Source organism: Fukomys damarensis, unplaced genomic scaffold, assembly GCF_012274545.1.
Source record: "Fukomys damarensis isolate Sample0158 unplaced genomic scaffold, DMR_v1.0_HiC HiC_scaffold_10, whole genome shotgun sequence".
Lineage (NCBI taxonomy): Eukaryota > Metazoa > Chordata > Mammalia > Rodentia > Bathyergidae > Fukomys > Fukomys damarensis.
Genome location: NW_022900922.1, coordinates 8728270 through 8748798, shown reverse-complemented (window position 1 = coordinate 8748798; position 20529 = coordinate 8728270). Strand labels below are relative to the sequence as shown.

The following is a 20529-nucleotide window of genomic DNA, read 5'->3' as shown; positions in this document are numbered from 1 at the left end:
AAAGGATAAATGAAAGTTTTTACCCTCAAAGGTGGTAGCACATTCTAGGACAAAAAACAAAGTAATTTGAACGTTACCTCCTCCTTCCATATTACCTGGCTACAAGCATAGCTTTTTCTCTTAAACTTTGAGACCTACAAAGGACACGTAAGCACCCACCATACCTCCCACTGCCCTCTCTTTGTTTACACTGTTTCCTTGCCATTGAAATCCTTTAAGACCCAACTCAGTGGCCTTTTCTTTCTGTAAGTCTCCCGTATTTATCCAGTCTGATCCCTGAAGACCTGGGCTAGTGCCTCCTGGTTAATGGTTTTTTAGCCATATGTTTAACAGGTGCTAATAATGAACTAAAGTACTGTAAATTAATAGGCAGACCACACTTTATGACCTCACTTTACAGTCCTTATATGAGACACCATTAAGAGAAAAACTCGAAGTGTTTGGAGTGCTGAGGGGAAGCTGTCTTCACCCTGGGTATGTTGGATCATTTGGATGAGGCCTTGAACAGTACCAATGCCCAAGTTCACCCCAGGCCAACACAATAAAAGTTCAGAGGTGGAACTCAGACATCGATATTTGCAAACGCCCCTGTGACTGTAGATACCGTCTAGGAAGCAGGTGACTCCAGCTTGGAGACTGGGAAGCCTTGGAAGAGAGAGCAGTGGAATAATGGGTCTTGGAGATTTCAACAGGAAGAAGCTGGACGAGCAAAGGCCCGGATGAAAAGGGCCTGGTTTCCCATATTTTCTGCCAATTTCCCAAACATAGCACCAAGATCAGTAAATGTCTCCTTGCTACTTCTAGGTAACTGTGCCATACCTACCCATCTCAAAAACAAACAAAACCTCAGTTTTTCTTGCTAGCCCTCCTCATTGGCAGCCAACAGCAAAGTTCCAGAGAATCCACTGAAGGAAATCCTTGTACATATGTCATTAATGTAAAAGAAACCTTTATATTGCCTGATAGTTAGAGGAACATCTGATACTTCACTTTTAAAGTATTTATAATTCAGTACCGAGTCCTAATTCAGAATTCTTCACATAGCTTAGTAGTATGGTAAACTGCCACAGAGGCTACCAGTTCTGTTTTCTGATCTTCATTCTCTTGTGATGATGGTGGGTATGTGGTTAGGGCCTCACCAGTCCCACTGAGCACAGCACCCGTTTATAAGTTTAGCAGCAGCTTTCATCATTATTGCAGAATGAAAGGTGAAACTGTGAAGTTTCCTCAGGGAAGATAACTCGGAACACACGGTGGGGTGCAGGAGTATCTGCTCTGCCACACTTTATCTTGCTGGAACTCTGAAAGTACAAAGCAGAGTTACTGGTTCCTGCCACACATGGCCCTGTCGGCAGTACGGGACAAGAGAGTCCCGATGTCCTCCTGGAAGATTTCAGCCGTGCCCCACCCTCTCGTTCTCTGAGCATAATCCAAACAAACATTCTCACTAGTAACTCTTGCTGTTTTGTCTTTCGCCATCTACAGAAAGTGAATGAGGGGAAATATCGAAGTTATGAGGAATTCAAAGCTGATGCCCAACTGCTGCTCCACAACACAGTGATTTTCTATGGAGGTTGAATGCTTTTTCTTTTTTGTGCATTTTTTAAAATACCATTTATACCCATGTTGAGAAATGTGTTGTAGAAGTCATTAAATTTAAAAGTTAATACCTCAATATTATCTGTACATAAGTAGTAATGTTAGAATTTAAATTTCTGGGCCTGGGGATTTAGCTCAATGGCACTGTGCCTGCCTCGCCAAGTACAAGGTCCCGAGTTCAATCCCTGGTACAAAAATATTTAAATTTATGAATATTCAGTGATAGTGCTTATAAAGTTGACTGGCCAGTGGCAAAACTGTAGTATTCTTACTGATGTAACTATAATTATTCTTTATGATTTTTAGTTATTTGCCTTAGCTGAGTGGCTTTTTATAGCACTTTGATTAATTCTGATGCTCCCTGTTAATAGCCTGTCATTCAAAGGCAAGAAGTCACTCTGTACCTTCAGAATTAGTGGTGGTGCTGAATGTAAAACAATAGCTGCCTATAGAATTGAATTTTGCTGCCTGCACCTTGTTTGATATACGTGTTTTGGTTTGAAATAATAGGTCTACTTTTGTTAAAAAGAAAGAATGAAGGATTTGACTCAACTTTGATAGTGCTATCTCTAGATCATTGATAGGTTTCTTCATCTTTAATTACAGCAGACAGTGAGCAAGCTGACATTGCGAGGATGCTGTATAAAGACACGTGTCATGAGGTACGAGTCATGATCACAGCTGAAACTCTTGCCATCATCTGCCATTATTCTAGGATTTCACTGTCTCATCTGCATTTTAATTATGCCATCTCCTTTAAATTTTATTTTCATGTTTGACATCCATGGGAAATAACGCAAGTGGGAAAAAATTCTGGCAAAGCTAAGTAAACTTTCAACTATCTCTTGGAGCTGTTTTATTGGTGAGACCGTGCGTATAAATGTGTGGCACCAGGCAGATGATGACTGCTGCCTTGTGAATGAAGGGCTCACACTTGCCTCCCTCCTAGCCTATATCGACAAAACACCAGCCAAAGAACAAAGTGCATATTTACACAACAGATGTTTTTATGGTCTTACTTGAAGCACTTGCCTATATTACGTTTGCTAAAGTTCCTCAATTTAAATAAAAAATTTTAGGACTTCTGTTCATTTTAAATTTGACCTATGCTTTTTGTTCATTCAGCAAATATTTATTGAATGCTGACTATGTGCCAGGCAGTGTGTTAGGAGGAGTCAGGGTATAGACTTCCTGCTCCTGAATCTGCCTTCTGCAAAGACGGACCAGAAAAAAGAAACCAGATAAAGTATGTCCCTTTACCCTTATTAAGAGAATGTCATGAAAACATGCAGGGGACTAACACGGAGGGAGAGGCAGTGTGAGGAGGGCCGTCACCAGCAGTGCTTATTTCGTATGTGCTGTACTGGATGACTCTTACGAAGAAGTGCTGTTTAATCTGAGCGCTGACCAGGCAGATGGGAGCAGAGCGTCCACTGCATTCACCTTCTATTCCATGTGCTCTCTGAGACCACGCAGAGGGTTCTGATGTATAGTGGTAGGCTCTTCCAGGATTGCTTACTGAGAATTTTTTTAAGTGAGCTTAATAGATTGTATAAGCAGAAAAATTCAATACTACTGATGTACTTGAACAAGAATGGTAATTTATGTGAAAGTATTTTATATGTTTTATATAAGTTTAAATAGCTGCTTTTCTTTGCAGCTGGATGAACTACAGCTTTGCAAGAACTGCTTCTATTTGTCAAACGCTCGTCCGGACAATTGGTTCTGCTATCCTTGTGTATGTACAGTTTTGTGGTTTTGTTTTCACTTAAGTGCTTCAGAGAAGTTTATTCCTAACTCACCTAAATACTATGATTTTCCCATGTTATTTTGTGTAGCACATTATATATGGTTTTGATTATTATGAACACTTGAACACGGGGAAATAACTGAGATCATTCTTCACTTTTGAATTTTAAATAAAGTACTTAATAAGACTAAACATTGGGCCCCTTAATAAATGGTAAAGTGCACGTTTGCTTTTCCTCTTGTTCTTTGGTAAGAGATCTAAGGCTTTGTGTACGTCTGTGGCTGTATAATTTCCCTAAAATGAGATGATTTCAAGAAGGGTGCTGACAAAACCCTTTTGAGTGTTTGGTCGGTGGCTCCAATGACCCTGGCTCTGGAGGCCACCTGAGGGGAGAAGCCAGTCTTCCCTGATGCTGCAGTGCTTACCTGACATTGTGGGCCGTGTGGCCTCTGGTTCAGGAGGTCAGTGCAGACCTTAGAACTGTCACGTGTCTGGCAGGTCCCCAGGCAGAGCTGGTGCTGTTGGGCCCAGGACGGCTCTTTCTGAAGTGAGGGCGTCCTGTATACCAGTGTTGTTCACATGGCCTCAGCTTCAGGGGTGGCCTCACTGCTCTTCTGAACAATAAGGGTTACAGCTACTCTTACACGATGTAAGTTCTGGGTGTCTGTCGTGAAGATAAAGGAGTGAAGACAAGAACTGTAACTTTCTAAGTATTTGGGAGTTAGAAAAATATTTTCAAAATAATGAGTTATACCTGACTGAGCAGTCCAATATTAGTGGTATACTTATGTTTAATGCTTTACTGTGACAAGGTGAACATTTTATTTTCAGATACCCAATCATGAGCTGGTTTGGGCTAAAATGAAAGGTTTCGGGTTTTGGCCAGCCAAAGTCATGCAGAAAGAGGACAATCAAGTTGACGTTCGCTTTTTTGGCCACCACCACCAGAGGTAATTCAAGAACCTGTGTGCAGTGTTCATTCATAGCTGTGCTTTTGCAAAGTCCTTAAAAAAGTCTGATGGCTTGCCCACTAGAAACAGTGTGAAGTTTGTTTTAAATTGAAAAAACAAAATCACATGACAAAAAAAAATGCAGCTAATAATGATTGATATAAATTATATTTCTGGATACTTTTCAGGCATCATTTCTAAATAGGGCATTATCAATACCTGATCCTCTTAGTACTCAGAAGCATATTAGAGCTGAGATTGAATTCATAATGCATTGGGATGGGAAGAGTAAATCCATTTCATAATATTATAAGGCTATCACAGTTGTTTCACCCATCTTCAAGACGCTGTTAAAGCCGTAAGGAAAAATAATCAATTTGGGATTAGAAGACAATCTCAGAAGTACATTTAGTATGCCTAAAAATGATATGCATATAGCTAAACAACACTGCTTCCTAATCTAGATTTTAAAGTTTGTATTGCTGCAGAAGTTTTTAAAATGTACATGATATGCATATAGCTAAAAAATACTGCTTCCTAATCTAGATTTTAAAGTTTGTACTGCTACAGAAATTTTTAAAATGTACATTTTCATAATGTAAGAAGATATGGATCCCCAAAGTAGGAGCCATTTTATTACTATAAAGTTACTTTGCATAGTTAATATCTCACAAAGAATGCTAAGCTATAGGACTATAAAACTAAAACTACTCCTGCATTGTGAGGTGAGGCCTTAACATTACTGGACATTGAAAATTAGTCTAAGGTATTATTATATTAATGTTACTGATAACACAAGTGTGAATTTGAGTTTTGTGAACCATCATAGGACTCACAAAAAATGAATCTAAAAAGGCAGAAAGAATCAATAATTTGGTTCATTTCATATAAATACTACAGAATAGGGAAAAGTGAGATCAGCTACTGGATCCCACAGTTGTACTTTGCAAGGATTTAAACTGATAGTCTGTGAATGCCCTCTGTATGCTGGGAAGGCAGTACAGTCAGTACAGGTCAGTATAATAAGAGAAGCTACAAAAGGGGGATCTTGTTTCTCCCCATAGTGAATCTTGACTCAGTCTTCATTTAATTGAGAATAGAAATACAGTGACTAGAACCTGTGACTAGTACTTTAAATTTCCATGTTCCTTCTTAAACACACTCTTAGCGGACACTACTTTTACATCAAAAATGTCAGACAATGACAGTAAAATAATTCAATACAAAATTACTTTTTTTAGTACTAGTCGTATGTTTTTCAGCATTACGTGCTTAATTCATCTTACTCAGTGGAATTCATGTTCATACCCAAACAGGCAGGGAGAGACTGCAGCGCCAAGGGGTTGAGGAAGTGTACCCAGTGGTACTTTATAAAACTGGAATCTGATGTCTACAGTAATGCAGTTGATTAAAAAAGAATAGAAGTATATTATAAAGTATGTTGACACGTAAGTGAATTAACTGGGCATGGTGGCACACACCTATAATTCCAGCACTCGGGAGGCTGAAGCAGGAGGATTTCCAAGTTTGAGGCCAGCCTGGGGTGGTTACACAGTGAGTTTCAGGCTGGCCAGGAACACCCTGTTTCCAAAATATCAAAAGGAGAAAAAAAAAAAAAGAATCAGTTTTATTAAATTCAGCGGGTGGATTGTAAGTTACAAGTTTATTCCAGGCAGCTAGTCCTCTCTTAAAAGCAGTCTATTTTTAAAAGGTGAACATGAAACATTTTTATAGATTGCATGCTATGTACAGGGATCTCAAAACATATATCGACTTAAAGACTTAAGTTTAATTCAAAATCTAATGACAAGGAAATCTTCCATGAGCTTAATTTCATTTGTACTCTGCAGTAGAGCTTTTCAAAGTGTATATACTTTATCCAGGTTTTTAACAAAGCACTTAAACCAGATGATACGATGTTGATGTATTATGTGTAAACATTTGTAATATTTATAAATGTTACAGAAGTTGAAATGTAATAATTTAAGCCTGATAGTGTTATTAATATTATATATATATTATATAATATATAATATATAATATTAAACCATATTATATATTTTATTTATTTATTTTTTGAGACAGGGTCTCACTATGTAGTTGAGACTGACCTGGAACTCACTGTGTAGCCCAGACTGGTCTTGAACTCACAGTGATCCTCCTGCCTCAGCCTCCTGAGTGCTGGGATTACAGGTGTGCACAGGTGTGCACCACCACGCCCGGCCATAGTATATATTTTAAATTACAACACACATAGCTTAGCTTGCACAAACAGGTTAAAAATCTTTATTTCTAACACATGACCATAATTCTCTGAACAGATTCCTTCAAAATGGCCCAGTATTTCCAGACCGCCATAATTAAAGACCTAGAATGAAAACTATAGCATCCTACATATTTATAAGGGAGATTAACAGAAAACTGAAAAGAATCAGTCTTTGTTCACAGTGCCATATCCACATCTGTGTTCTGTGCTCCTAAAAACATGTTTGAGGATACTCATGTGTCCTTAGAGCTCCTGTCCCATCTGTAATGTCCCATGTCTGCAGTCTCTCCCTGTGTCCTCTAAGTCTTACTCATGGAGTTAAGCACAGATGAAACGTTCTGACCTCTCGCCACCAAATGGCATCCTCCTCCACACAGCTCCCAGAATTCCTTGAGTTCCGTGAAGGCAGAGGCAGGGTCTGCAGTGCCATCCTAGTGAACAGGAGAACCAAGACCTCCCTGGATTCCAGCCACTAATTAATTGTTTATACTTAGCCCCATGGGCAACACACTGTCCAGATGCAGGTGAGGCAGCCAAATGCATGATCACATGTGTTCAGCGCTCTCTGTCGGGTCCTCACTGGTGCACACAAGCATTTTCCGAATTGATACAATAGTCTAGATGCGTAGTCATTTAAGTCCAGTCAGGAGGTTAATAGCCAGGACAAATTTCTCGAATTTTGAGCATTCTTCCTAAAAAGACCAAATATTATTTTCCATTCTTTTTTTTGGATCTCTATCACATATAATTCAGAGGTGCTTATATGTTCATTGGTGAAAACATTGTTTCTAAATATAAAATTTCCCATTTATTAATCTGGTTTATGCACAGGGCCATGAAATAGAATTTGGCAATGCTGTCCTATTTTTTAGTTATCCTTATTTTATATGGATGCATACATATCTCATGAAAATTTCTGGGCATTTTCAAATGATTTTTTAGTGCTGACCTGCAAAAATCTGAGGGGATCCTAGTAGTTTGTAGTATTTAGGACAATACCATGTTTAAAAGGATGCATAAAGAATGTCGATATGAACTATGACCGAGCTCAGCTGAACAGTGCGTGGTTAGTTTAGCGCCTTGTGAATGAATCAGGTCAATGCCAAGAACTTGGCTCTGCTGACGAAAACAGTGAAAACACCTCACTTGCTTTGGTTTTGGTCAGGGTGTCCTTATCAGGCTATCATTAGGAACCTTAGTCGATCAGCGGTGCCACAGATTGTACTTTACAAGGGGTAGAGGTCGCCAACTTCTCTCAGCGCTGGTCTCACCATTTCGGGTGTTTCTGCTGCACCGTCAAACGCTCTTCCCAGGGCCTGGATTCCTTCTGAAAACATCCAAGACATCACAGTCAACATTCACCGGCTGCATGTGAAGCGCAGTATGGGGTGGAAAAAGGCCTGTGATGAGCTGGAACTGCACCAGCGTTTCCTTCGTGAAGGAAGATTTTGGAAGTCTAAGAATGAGGACCGAGGTGAGGAAGAGGCAGAATCCAGTATCTCTTCTACCAGTAACGAGCAGGTGAGCTGTGTCTTGCTAAGGAACTACACATCACTTTTTATTTTTAAATGTGAACCTCAGTGTGCACTCCTCCCTGTAAAACATGGATTTGTTATGTCTTCCTTTCCCTTTCGAACATATGTACTCTGCACAAGTACACCCAAGCAGCCGCACAAATCAGTAGGTTAAGCGTCAGCAAACTTAACCTGACTCGGGCGTGTGAAGAGTGAGTGTCTGCTCTTCAGTGAAGGTGCGGGGCCTTGCTCAAGCCCTCAGTTACCAGAACTGTAGCTGAACAAGTGGTAACTGAGCGGATGGAAGGTGCAAGTGAATGCGGAGGAGGAGACTTACCCCTTTCTCACCTGTGTGTCCACTAGCAGCATGTTCAAGGTATTTCCTAGAGTCTGGAATAACGTGGTATTACTTTTACAATGCCCACAGCTAAAGGTCACTCAAGAACCAAGAGCAAAGAAAGGACGACGTAATCAAAGTGTGGAGCCCAAAAAGGAAGTAAGTCGCCCCCTTTGCAGTGTCCAGGTGGCAGTTGAAAGAGGAAAGGTTCACAAAGTACGGTCGAGACAGTCCCTCCTGGTGGGTACCTGGAAAACGCATCAGTCAGAGCATGTCCCTCCGGTTTGCCCTCTGTCGTTTGACTCCTGTCATGTCTCCGTCTTGAGAAAGCAACCACTGAACACAGTTGGCAAAGGAGGAAGGGTACATCGCTGTCATAGCATTGTCATAGCATCACTAAATAGGAGAGCATCCATCTGAAAAATCAGTTATGCTACCACTTAACCTGGGGAGACGATAGTTAAGCTCGGCCCTTTTGAACTATACAAACCGGGCATGTTTTAAAACTAACTCTGGGTACATTCTAAACCTGTAGACAGTAAGAAGTGGCTTAGGGTTTCAGAAAATTTGTTAATGAATCTAGTCCAAAGAAGTGATTATAAATTGATAATGATTTTTACATTCTGAAAAGATTTAAGAGCAAACCCATACTATTTATATGTAATGAAATTATGAATGAAGTTGTTTCATATTAGTGTAACCATTAACTCCATATTTTTTTCATTCATTAGCTGGTTTGGGGGATTGATTTAAGCTCTGGTATGATATATATAACAAAAGAACATCTTAATTACATGTTTTTAAATAGCAGGCTATTAAGTAGACTGCTTGATATAACCGAAATTTTATCCTAATAGTTGTTCCTGATGGAGTAAATTATCTTGCTTTATTTCCACCTAACCACTTTTCTTCCCCTCTAGGAACCAGAGCCTGAAACGGAAGCAGTGAGTTCTAGCCAGGAAATCCCCACAATGCCTCAGCCCATCGAGAAGGTGTCGGTGTCGACGCAGACTAAGAAGTTAAGTGCCTCTTCCCCCAGAATGCTGCACCGGAGCACCCAGACTGCCAGCGATGGGGTCTGTCAGAGCATGTGCCATGACAAGTACACCAAAATTTTCAATGACTTTAAAGACCGGATGAAATCGGACCACAAGCGGGAGACAGAGAGAGTTGTCCGTGAAGCTCTGGAAAAGGTAAAGCTGGTCCTGGCCACTGCCGCCCCATGTACTCGGGCCTTCCTTCCCCGCAGCAGTGGCTACTGTGACTTAGCCTCCACCAGGCAGTGGCCGTTCTAATTTAGGGGTACAGTAATTAGTGTTACAATCATTTAATTGGTAACACTTCTTGCCAAAATTCTTTGCCCATCTTATTGAAGGGGGAAAAGTTCATTATTTTAGTAGACAGTGTTATTGTTTGTTTAAACTTATGGACCATGAAAAGCACTGTGTGTTAACTTCCTTTCTTTCCAGTTGCGTTCTGAAATGGAGGAAGAAAAAAGACAGGCTGTAAATAAAGCTGTAGCCAACATGCAGGGTGAGATGGACAGAAAGTGTAAGCAAGTAAAGGAAAAGTGTAAAGAAGAATTTGTGGAAGAGATCAAGAAGCTGGCGACCCAGCACAAACAACTCATATCTCAGACCAAGAAGAAGCAGTGGGTAAATATCATTATTTTTTTAGAATTTTATTTCTGAGAATATCAGGTATGATAGAAATCAGTATATAAAGATATATGTGGGACATGTAAAAATTATTCCTAAAATAAGGGTGACTGTGAAATTGTGAACTATTTTCAGTTGTTTATTAAAGTCCTATAATCTCTCAATCACAGATCCCACGTCACTGAGTATTGCTCACAGTTATTTTGTGAAGATGAGCTAACACTTCAGTACGTTATAATCACCTGGTACAACTTGTCCATCTCTGCAAGTACCTTGTTGGGTAAACGGGCCTCAACTTTTGCCTGATGACTTCCAATAAGCAAAATCCAAATTAGAAATATTAGCATCGTGAAAATAACTTTTCAGATTTTGCTCCCCTAACACACACACACACACATATTCCTTTTTTAAAAAGCAGTAAATTTTATAGCACCTCTGATCTCTGCACTCGGTTAAACCTGACTAAATGTGTCATTTTTAGTGTCGTCCTTCTGGGTGAAAGTTTGTGAACATGTACACAAGAGCCGTTTGCCCTTTGGACAGCCCCACGATACTCGGTGATCTGTTTGCACCCAAAGGCACAGCACAGCTCTAATTTTAATGCTTTTCTGTATAACATTTTACGGAAATTTAATTCATTTTTATCCAGCTACAGTACTTTATACTTTTCATGAAAGAAGAAAACATTTTTTAAAATTGGATAAAGATTTGGGATGGGTGTGGTAGCACATGCCTATAATCCCAGTCACTCAGGAGCCTAGGCCAGAAAATGACAAGTTTGAGGCCAGGCCGGGCAATTTAGCCAGACTGTGTTACAGTAAAAGAAAAGAAATGAGGCTGTCACTTACTGGTGGAGTATTTGTCTACATGCTCAGGCCCTGGGTTCATTTCCTAACACCCCCCACACCGAATTAGAAAGGTGCGTTAATAAGGCGAAGGCAAATTTAGCATATAATTTAGATGAATAAGTAAAGAGAACTTAGTAACAACAGCTGGAGAATACTGAAATAAACAGGCCGGTTAGGGAATTAAGGTATGTATGCTCAGGATAACAGACAAGAAGTCCTAAAGGACGTGTTTATGACGATTCTACCTCCATGCGGAGACGCAGAAAGCTAGAATGTGGACACCAGATGTATGAGAAGACATCTAAGTTTAAAAGAGAACCAAAGGAAATGGGAAGAGGAGGCTATACTAACTACACCATGTTCTCTAGCGCTTTACCAACCGCGATACAGCAGTGTGACGCATTTGAAGCTTACGGCACTACAGAGAATGAGTAAAAACCTAGTTAGCAGAGCTGGGGCTCCAAAGCCCAAGCCTTTCTCTTCATCAGGTTGGACCTTGTACTACTGTAAGAAATAGAACACAGGGGTAGACAGATGCGTCTGAGTATGCTCAGATGTCCCCAAACGTGCAGAACACGGCAGGAAAGCGAGATGGGCACTTGGGTTAGGAGACAGGATGGTGCTATTTAAAGTATTTTCAAGATAGGAAACTAAGAAGTTAAATAAACTTAATCTTATTTGACGAGTTTGTGGCACCAAACCAGCTGATTCATCCAAGCTATTTCCAGAATTAAGCATGTTCTCTATACCGTTCTAACAGTAATTGACTTTACTGTTATAACTAGATCACAAAAGGATTTTAAACCTTAATTTTAACCCATAACAAAGAAAATTAGAGGGTAGATTTTTTACTGACCAAGCGTAGGGTGTTCTCCCCGGTCCGGCCTGCAGGACTCGCAGCCCCCGTGTCTGCGTCCCGCGCACACGTGGCTGAGTCTGGAGAACTTCTGACTGCTACCGTCGCGTTAGACATGTTAGTGTCACCGCTCAGGCCAGGGTGTGGGATGGCTGCTCACGCATCACAGGAGCACTCGTTTACCAGCCCAACTTCAATTAACCTTTTAGTTCCTTCGCTGGGTTTTTCCTTCATGTCCAAGCCGTCCCGGGGAGCAGGGACTGGACCCTTGCGGTGCCTAGCGGTGCCCGTTGGAATTGTCCCGCAGGGAGGGCCAGACGCCGCCCGGTGCCGGGGAGGCACGAGTTGGTTAGCACCGGACACGTGCCGCAGGCCCCGGCGTCACCGCCGTGTCCTTTCCTTCTCGGTGCACCAAACACACGCCACTTCCAGTGTCCAGGCCTGTTAGTCTGAGCCCCAAAGAGCTGTGAAAACAAAGAGAGACGTGTACAGTTCACTGGTGTCCACACTTTGGCCCTCGGTCTCACAAAGTGCGCCTTGCTCCCTGTCCACAGTGCTACAACTGTGAGGAGGAGGCCATGTACCACTGTTGCTGGAACACGTCCTACTGCTCCATCAAGTGCCAGCAGGAGCACTGGCACGCGGAGCACAAGCGCACCTGCCGCCGGAAAAGATGAAGCCGGCCCACGCCGCCCGCCCGACGAGTATGCCTCAGACACAGCGGTTTTTGTTTCCAAGAAGCCAAAATTGTTTAGAATTTGCTTCCCATTTTGCACCAGCCTTTAAACACTTTTCGTGAAGAAATTTTGCACAGTAGTTTAAATCTTTTGTTAATGCCCCTCTGGAGATTTTCAGGGGGTTAAAAAGTAACATCAGTGGAGGGTATTATTTTAAATAAATTTTAATTGAGAATTTGTTGCATTTTCAGCAAATTTTAAAACATTTTTAGGTTTTAAAAAATTTTAATCTTTAAACAACATCTTAAAAAAAACAGGTAAACACAAGTGAGTTTAACAAAGAAACATTTAGAATAGATCTGAATGTAAGAACTATAGAACTGTTTCAGAATAAAACATACTACCTTGATGTGACGTTTCTTCCTTAACTTTGTTGGGCTGGTCTGGCTCAGCTTAATTCACCGTTCAAAGGCATTATCTGTTGGCCATGCCGGTGGGGATGGGACTGAATTTAGGGAACAGGGTTGACACAGCAGGGCTAGTCCTGCGTATTTTTTCTTAAATATTTCCCAATTGTGTTTTTCATTATTTCTTTTCAATATATAACTTTTATAACAAATTATTAGCTTTGATCTTGTAGTTTAAAATTGCAGGGAACTGGGGTACTCTTTTACTGAGCTGGATCTTAGAGAAAATGAATATTTAAATTTTAAAGTTTGCACATTTCATCTTTGTCCTAATATGAGTGCTTGTAACAAAATAAACAACGAAATAAAAAGCCAAAAACTACCTTTATCCATATGTGAAATTATAGATGAGGCATACAGATTTCTTCAGTGTTTCCCTCCTCTCCCCTTGCCAGTATCACCCTAACTGCCTATTACCTGGTGTCACTTCTTGTATGTAAGTTAATACTCAAAGGAAAGAAAGCACTTAAGTTTCACAGAAGCCGTTATGTTTGTAGTAATGGGTCATTGCCTACTAATGAACTCCATCACTGTACACAGAATGAAGAATAATGCATGTTAATTTTCTTGTATTAAAGATGCCGTGATTTGTAAAAAGTCTGTATTTTGCGGAATGTCTGGATTAAGAAGCATTACCAATAGGAATGGATCGATAGTTGACTAATGCTTTCTTTATACATAGATATATAAAATGCAACCAAGAAAAGTTAATTACTTTTCTTTAAAAATATCTCACAATTTATGTTGTTGGGTTTTTTGTTTTTTGGCAAAGACTGACCTTAGACTAAGTCAAATTCCCACTTATCATTTAGTTATTTTTTGAGGTTAGAGAAATAATTTGTAAATATTTATTTAGACCTTTGATATTTATTAAAGGAATTACTCTCGATGGAAGTGAAAGAATCAGGAGAAAAGCCTTTTAAAGCCTCTTCTCCAGGTTTGGCAGGGTCACTCTAAAGATGAAAGTGCAGTCAGTCTTCTGTGAAACGTCCTCCACCCAATCCCGATGCTGTTGCAGACGGTGGTGACACGAGTTAATTGACAAACTACTGCCCAATGGTGCGTGCTCTCTGTACAGCCTGCCTGGCAGCCCCGTTTCCCACAACTGCCCACCAGGTCCCGCAGTGACTCGGTTCATCGCCCTCCTCGCTGCTGTGCAACAGGCCAGGTCGCCGCGGCGCTGTGGCGCAGGCAGGCGCGGTCATAACCAAGAACACTTAACCCCTTTGATTGTTTTTCAAGTTTTAAGACTTCGATCCACCCCTATGAGAGCAAGTTATTGTGGAAATATTTTTGGTGTAAAATCATTCCAGAGTATGTAATATTTAACCGATAGCTGCATGACAGTGAGATTCGTGTTACTTTGGCTTTTTGTCTCTGTTGACACGGTTGCACATTTCCAAGTTACTACAGCGTGAAAACTGTGTGTTTAAAAAAAAACAATTAAAAAAAGAGGTTGTGGCCTGGTTTTGTAAAAGTTTTAGGTAAAATTACAATTGATTGTTTTAGGAATCATTATTAAAATTTTCTGCAATCATAAAGCTATATCGAGGTGTTGAGCTTAGCCACTATGCACATTGTAATTATTCATTGTGGCTGTCCAGTTCTATGATGCATTCTGGCATTTTGTAAGCTGCTCTGACTAGCAATATATAGATTCATTTAATGTGTTAACATTGGTTAATAAATGTATTTAAAAAACTGGTTTTGATAAATTGTTAATTTGGCCTAGTCCCCCGTTCCAAACTCAACACAGCCCACTTGTGTCGGTCAGGTACTGCAGGTTACTCACTGTGACTGTTCAGGGTCGTATTCGTCGGTGTGTTCTGTAACCCTAGCTTCTCAGGAGGCTGAGGTATGAGTTTGAGGCCAAACCAAGCAATTTAGCAAGGCCCTATATATATATATATAACAAAATCAGTGTTAAATATAATTTGTTCACTTAAACATTTAGATTGAATTTACATTCACTGTTCTCAGAAAGGCAGCATGACTGAAAAAGAAAAGGATGACTATCGCATATTGATTACTACGTATGAGCCTCAAAAACTGATGCATTATTCAATTCTTAACTGGAAAACCAGCAGACAGGTATCCTCTGCTGTTTTCACTTACTTGTTGGTAAGGTCATAGTCATTAGTTTACTTGTAAAAAGTTTTAGTCCCAGCCTGAACCCACCTTCACTTCACCCAGTGTCTGATTCTTCCCTTTGATGTCCTGTATCATATAACTAGGGTCATATGTTTAGGATTGACTCTTACAGTCCCATTACTGTGGAATTCTGAAGCTTCCAACAGCAGTACAGGCTCTTTGGGGGGGGGCGGTTGAGACAGGGTCTCACTATATAGTTGAGGCTGACCTGGAACTCACTATGTAGCCCAGGCTTGTCTCGCACTCATAGCGATCCTCCTGCCTCAGCCTCCCGAGTGCTGGGATTACAGGCGTGAGCCACCACGCCCGGCCAGGCTCTTTTCACCTTCATTTTGCCCATGTTTTGCTGGATCCCGTTTACTAACCAACAGACTTACTCCTCATTGAAAAATCTCTTGGTCAGACACCAACTCTGATTCTAGATCTCAAGCATTAAAGTTTTGTTGAAAATGGCTTTTCAAGTAAGAAAATTAGGAAGTAAAAGCCATAGTTAAAACAAGTGTCCCTAAAAGTAGCGACAGATCCAAATGAAAAGAGCGAGGCCTCCAGGAAGAGGCAAAGCAAGCGGAAGTGACACTGTCACCTCTGTAATGGGAAGACCAGACTGAATTACAGCAATGAGGAGAGACGAGTAAATAATAGCTCGCCATCTTCCAGTACTGAACAGGATGATACAGAGCAGAAACATGGATCAGTATGTTAGTATGGAAGCCACCTTGTTTTAAAGAAGGGAAAAATTAGCCATTACTATAGCAAAGCAATAGCCTTGTACTGGCTACTAAGTGGGATTGGTCTAGACAGGTCAACTTAGAATGATTTAATCACTTGCCCAGACCTGCTGCAGCAGTGAGTGGCAGAGCTAGGTGTACAACTCAGGTTTCAGTTTAAAGTGTGTTTGTTCAACCCTTAATGCTATGTTTGAATACACACACACACACACACACACACATATAATTAGACATAAAAAATTACCCAGTAAACATTTGAAGTTAGTGTCGCCAAGTTCAGTGCATCTGGAATCAAATCTGTCCTCTCCCTACCTGAACACCCATTTCCAGTCCCTACACTGCCAGTCTCAGTTCTGACTAGACCGCTGTGCAGAAGTGATTTCACCCTTTTTTTGGGAGGGGGCTGCGGTTTCTAATTCAGTATTTTACAACTTGACCTCAGGCTCACCTAGAGCACAGACTAAAGCATTGCTAAGTTCCACCCCCAGCATCTGCATTGCTAACAAGTTCCAGGAAATTAGCAGCCGTGGACCCTCTCCTGGAAAATGTGCGTGTATATACATGTACAAGACAAGCTGCATGAAATTCTACACATTCCTAAGGCCCATCGCCCTCGGGTTAAGAATTCGTGACCCAGTGATGCCGGAGAAGCGAACATGTGTGTAGGGAGATGCAGGGAGGTGTCATAATGTAGACGGAGACTCAAGCTTTCGTGTGCCCGCAAAGCACCTGCGGACCCCGTTAACGTGCGGAACGCGACTTGGTGGGGCTGGGGTGGCTTGGGCTGGTGAATCTGCCACTTCTTACAGCCTGCGAGACACTGATCCTCCTGACCGGAGACCGCACTTGAGAGACAGGGCTTCAAGGCGTGTAACGTCATGAAAATTTAAGTGCTGCTGCACTAAACTATAAAGCCCATAAAGCAGTAAAGTTTTAGGTAAATTCACAATGGGTGACATGTAGATAACTACATTTTCCAACAGCCACGTTAAGAAATATTTTAAGTGAAATTCATGTTGATGTATCTTACTGTATCTCAAGCATTACATTTCGATATAGAAAAACTGTTTTCATTCTTGTGTTGCACAGTCTTCAAGATCCAGTGTCTTATACTCTCAGCACGCTCCATTCAGACTTGTCACCCTCATGCACATATGGCCAGTGGCTGCCAGTATAGAGCACCCTAAAAACAAGCTTTGTCTTGGGCAAGTACCAGCCCTATCAGCAACTTGGAATAGACACACAGCGAGCGTGTGCTTACACAGAACCTGGGAGCTGGAAAGAAAGAAAATGATAAGTTCTTACCAGAATTTGAGCCTCTGTGAGGGCAGGCTCTGCACCTGTATCAGTGTCAGATCTCAGAGCTCGGAAATAACTGGTCAGCTCTTTCTAATCTGGCATTTTCCCTGACAGTCCTGGAGAGGGTGCTGCAGGGTCCCTTAAAAACACCTGTTTGGTCCAAGTCTTGAACTTCATATGGGAGGGACCAGTGAGACCCCACCTGTGACAACACGGATGAACCCTGCAGGTGAAGGGAAGGTAAAAGCTTCACTCTTCTTCTCAAGTAGGCCTGAGAACTAAGATGCCATGAACCATGTTAACAGAAGAAAAGCACTCAAATTCTTCCTGACATGGGAGCTCCCACAAAGGATGCAGAGACAAACAACTGATAAAACCTAAATGCTTTCACACCGCGTTGAGCAAAGAGGCGAGTGAGGAAAAGGACCTAAGTTTACGGGGAGGCCAAGGGAACAGTATATTTAATTTTTTTTGTATAAAATTCTATTGGCTGAGAATTTTTCTTTTCTTCATGAAGGCATAGTTCTTATTTTCAACAGGAAAAGATTAGAATGTCCTGGCTGCATTTGCTGTTTTTCAAGTGTCTTTGGCTCAACATAATCTCACGGAAAGCAGCATATTTTGGGGTGCTACAGTCTGCCGCTTTCAGGACAATGACACTAAAGTAAGCAAGCCAGTCACTGAAGGACACAAATTCTGTATGATTTCACTCAAAGGTGGTTGCTGGCCTGAGTCCTACACAAACAGGACAAAACGGGCAGCTTTCAGCAAATGACAAGCTATTTCTCAGTAAAGAGAAGACAATCTTCCTGGTGCCGAAAGTCCAGTGACCGTCTACACACCTGTGCTGACTGTCCTTAGACTCCTTTATACACATCTCTCCCCAGACTGCTGAGCCCCTTCAACGCCTGTGTCAGCCCAATTCCTTCCCCAGTTAGCTGCCAATGTCTCGCGATGTTAGCCCATCCACCCACGTATGTAATAAACTTGGCTTTTCCCAACTAGCTGCTAGAATCTATCCCTGATTTTAGTACCCAATTTTAGTTTCTGCTTAATGGAATAAACTTTTCTTATCCTCACAAAAAGGCTGCTGAAATGAGTGGAATCGTGCGCTGTCTACAACCGTCCCTAAAATCACATTCATCGATTAGAGTCAGTGGAATCATGGCTGCCAGAGGTCGAGGGAGGGGGACACGGGGTGGCTATCGATGGACAGAAGACCTCAGTCACGCATGAAGAATAAGTTCTAGTGACCTGCGGTACAGCCCTGTCCTCGTACTTAACAATGTGGATGGTGCTGCTCACCTAAAAGTTTGTTAAGAGAATCCATATCAACCATAAAATAAAAAATAGGCAGAAAACATATAGGGAATATATGCAAAAGCTTTAACATAAATAAGAAAGCCCACAGCAAGCTATCACTTCGAACCCACTAGGATTGCTGTACAGTTGTTGCGGCCAAGCTTGAGACCGGGCCTCGTACCAAACCCTATATGCACTATTTTCCCCCACACATGCAACCCCATGATAAGGTTTAACTTATAAATTAAGCACAGTAAGAGCTTACCAACAGTACAACCGAACAGAACAACTAACAACAGCTACAGGACAAGTGGCATGAAGGCTGTCTCTCTGGGTCTGGTGCTGTACTCACCCTCCTGATGACGTGAGATGATGTAATGCCCGTGTGGGATGACGGAGGCAGAAGGTGGTGGCCCGGGATGGCATCAGTGCTGTCGGCTGGCTGCAGGTAATGAAAGCCGTGGGCAGAGAAACTGCAGATAATGGGAGACTGGGGTCACCGAAAGGCAGGTAACAGGAAGCACTGACGACGTGGAGATTACAGGAAGTCAGGAGTATAGCTACTCTGGAAAGCAGCTTGGTGTTAAATACGGAGAGACCGTGTGATCCGACTGAGAGGAGAACACAGGTCCCCAGAAAGGCCTGCACGCTGTACAGTGTGCACAACAGCGCTACTCAGAGCAGTGAGCGGGAGGCAGGAGTGGCGGAGCGTGTCTACGTTCCCAGCACCCTGGAGACGGAGGTAGGAGGATCACAAGTTGAAGCCCAGCCTGGGTGACGTGGAAACTTGCAGGATTAAAGAAAGGCTAGCTCACTGCGAAGACTCGAGATTCAGTTCCCAGTTAAAAAAAAAAAAAAAGGAATCAAAGCAAATGGAAATATTCCAGAAATCTACCAGCTTATGGATGCATAAACAAAGTGTAGTATATTAGACCTTTTAAAGGAAATTTTGATCCACACATCATAGACTGCACACTGGAAACACTACGTGAAGAAGCCAGTCACAGAGGATTACATATGAAACATGATTCTACTTACATGAAATTTCCAGAATAAGTAAATCTGTAGGAAGGAAAGATTAGTGATCACCTGGGGCTGGCTATGTGGGATGAGGTGGGAGGGTAGGAGTGACTGCTGGTGAGCTCAGGCTTCCGTTTTGAGGTAACGAAAGTGTTCTAGATGGCGATACTGGCTGCACGCCTCGAACACTGAGTGTCATCTGACTGCACACTTTAAACAGAGTGTGGAGAGTTCTACTGTGATAAAGCCATCTACCATCTTGTAATTGTGTCCAATTGCATTTTGTTTAGAAACTATGCCAAGTGACACCCAATGTTAAAACTTTAGGACTTTATCACGGTCTTTCAATAAAACATTCAGGTTTGATTAAAACTGGAGGAGGGAGAGGTGGAGGAGGAGAGACAGAAAAATCATACAGCAGAAGCACTGCCGTTTTAACTTTCAAAAACATTGCATTTGACATTCAAAAGCGAAACAAAACAATGAAAAAAGTTAACTGGAACCTGAGGACAATGGCACAGCGTCTGCAGACCATGCCAAAGACCTTGTGCAGTGGAAAAGAAATCCAGGAAATAGGCCAACCACTTGACTATTATGGGATAAGGGGACCAGGAGACAGAGACAAAAGGACAAGACTGAAACTCAGCTTCCCAATGAACACTTCCTGTAGTTTCCATGTTTGGACCCTATGACTGGATTATGTACTTAAATCATTACATTTTGGGGGGAAAAGATGACTTGGTTTTGCCTAACAGCCCCAGCAGTTTTCCCTTTTCTTCACTGTATCAGTCCAGCCTGAGGCCGTGACACCTTCAAGCGGATTGTGACTCCCCATTTCTTACAGGTGGGTCCTTTATTTCCGGAGCTGCCCTTCCTTGACCCTCTTTCCCATATCAGGTTGAAAGCAGTAAGAATCGCCTGCCTGTCATGAGCCCGACTGTGTTCGCTGTCCAGCGTTCCTGCAACAGGGCCAGGTGGAAGCTCAGAAGGGAGAACAGGCCGCTCCAGAGGGACGGGGCAGGCTGGGGCAGGGAACTTTCTGCAGAAATGCACTCTGAGAAGTCACTACTGTAAGTACATATAAATAAACCAAGTGTTTCATGTAAG

General features: G+C 41.8%; 1 protein-coding gene across 4 annotated transcripts in view; it reads left to right on the top strand.

Moving 5' to 3' along the window:
• Positions 1–14362, top strand: part of Zmynd11 (zinc finger MYND-type containing 11) — a 103504-nt gene extending 89142 nt beyond the window's left edge. For all 4 annotated transcript variants that reach the window (XM_010615732.3, XM_010615731.3, XM_010615733.3 and 1 more), the window contains 9 exons: positions 1486–1573; positions 2206–2261; positions 3260–3337; positions 4181–4299; positions 7879–8086; positions 8507–8575; positions 9337–9609; positions 9886–10071; positions 12333–14362. In XM_010615732.3, the coding sequence (XP_010614034.1) occupies positions 1486–1573; positions 2206–2261; positions 3260–3337; positions 4181–4299; positions 7879–8086; positions 8507–8575; positions 9337–9609; positions 9886–10071; positions 12333–12455 (1200 nt within the window). In that variant the 3' untranslated portion in view covers positions 12456–14362. The remainder of the gene's footprint in view (positions 1–1485; positions 1574–2205; positions 2262–3259; positions 3338–4180; positions 4300–7878; positions 8087–8506; positions 8576–9336; positions 9610–9885; positions 10072–12332) is intronic.
• Positions 14363–20529: the final 6167 nt, after the last annotated feature.